The following is a 1,297-nucleotide window of genomic DNA, read 5'->3' on the forward strand; positions in this document are numbered from 1 at the left end:
CACGTGTGGGTGGCCCACGTGCACCCTGCTCCCCTCGCTTCTGATCCCCAACTCACCTTTATAGATGAACTACAGTCACAAGCTTTCATGAATTTGAGTTCACTTTATCAGATGCTGTTAAAGTACAGCATAGAGTTTGGAATAAAGTAGAGTGCATGTAATACACCAACATAACTTTTCTGCAGGACGCCTCTTCTCCCTCACCCCTCAAGTTCTCAGGCTGTGCAGAAACGGAAACCCAATTCCAAAAGGTTTCCTTTTAGAGATCCGCAAAGGGAGCTGTATCGTCTTGTAAGTAGTGTAACACAAGATTCTTCTTGCTGCACCTCTGTTTTTAGTAAATGTTTTGTCAGTGGAATGTTCCAATATATTTTTCACTCATTTTTAAGCCTGGGGTTAGACATAAGTGTGAAGAAGCATTCTTCATGTAATGATTTCTCTTGCATCCACAGATTACAATCAGGCACTCCTAGACACTGACTCAGTTTCCAAGATTACCTTCTTTCCTGCAAGTTCTTTTATGAATGAATCCTTTAAGCGCGCACTTCTGATGCAAGATGTAACTAAACTGTTAGGTATTTCCTTTGAGATGGAGGAAACACCTGAGCAAATTTAAATTAAGAAAAGGGGATGAAAAAATATTCCACATACTGTCTTTTCATGCTATATCAGAAGCCTGTGAAGAATAGCTCCTTGACCAGAGTATCTCTAGGTATACATTAAAAATTATTTCAGTTACCACTCATACTTCTCAGGAAGTGATTATATTTCATACTGATCAGATCCTTGACTAGCGAGCAAGAGAATTTTGAGATTATTAACTTGTTCTGAAGATGGCAATAAAGGCATGTTGAATATACCTCTCACCTTTGGGATGTGGCAATATAATATCTGTAACTAATGTTCTGAGAATGACTGTAGAAATATTTGTTTAAAAGTGAAGGCTTTCTAGACTAAAAAGCCTGTATATGTATTATCTGAAGATATATATTTTTAAAGCAGACATTAGTACTACTTACTTAGCAGCCCAGGGTAAATCATACTGAAATAGAATTAATTGTTTGCTTTCCTTTCTGTAAAGTTCCTTGACCCATTTTAGGTTTATTGAGTATAATAGACATTTTAAAGTGATGTTCTAAACAAAAGAGGGTTCTGGTTTGGAATAAATTGACTTATTCAATATGGGAGTTATTCTTTTCAGGAGGTATTGTAAAAATATCTGTCAAGACAGTTTAGGAATTATTAATCTGTTTGTGTTAGTATAAGGAGGATCATAAGCCTAGGACAGGGGTGGGCA

The 1,297-nt window shown here is 36.8% G+C and overlaps 1 protein-coding gene across 2 annotated transcripts in view; it reads left to right on the forward strand.

Annotated features, from left to right (window-relative positions):
- The window catches only part of SNX29 (sorting nexin 29), a 117,580-nt gene that overhangs the window by 65,930 nt on the left and 50,353 nt on the right, over window positions 1–1,297 (forward strand). The window contains exon 10 of one of the 2 annotated variants that reach the window (XM_019507419.1): window positions 453–1,291. The exons of the other annotated variant lie outside the window; for it this stretch is intronic. Coding sequence (XP_019362964.1) covers window positions 453–616 — 164 coding nt within the window. The 3' untranslated portion in view covers window positions 617–1,291. Of the gene's footprint in view, window positions 1–452; window positions 1,292–1,297 lie in introns of those variants that run through there. 2 annotated transcript variants of the gene reach the window in all.

The sequence above is a fragment of the Gavialis gangeticus genome, unplaced genomic scaffold (assembly GCF_001723915.1).
Source record: "Gavialis gangeticus isolate Ggan-Ray unplaced genomic scaffold, GavGan_comp1, whole genome shotgun sequence".
Taxonomy (NCBI): domain Eukaryota; kingdom Metazoa; phylum Chordata; order Crocodylia; family Gavialidae; genus Gavialis; species Gavialis gangeticus.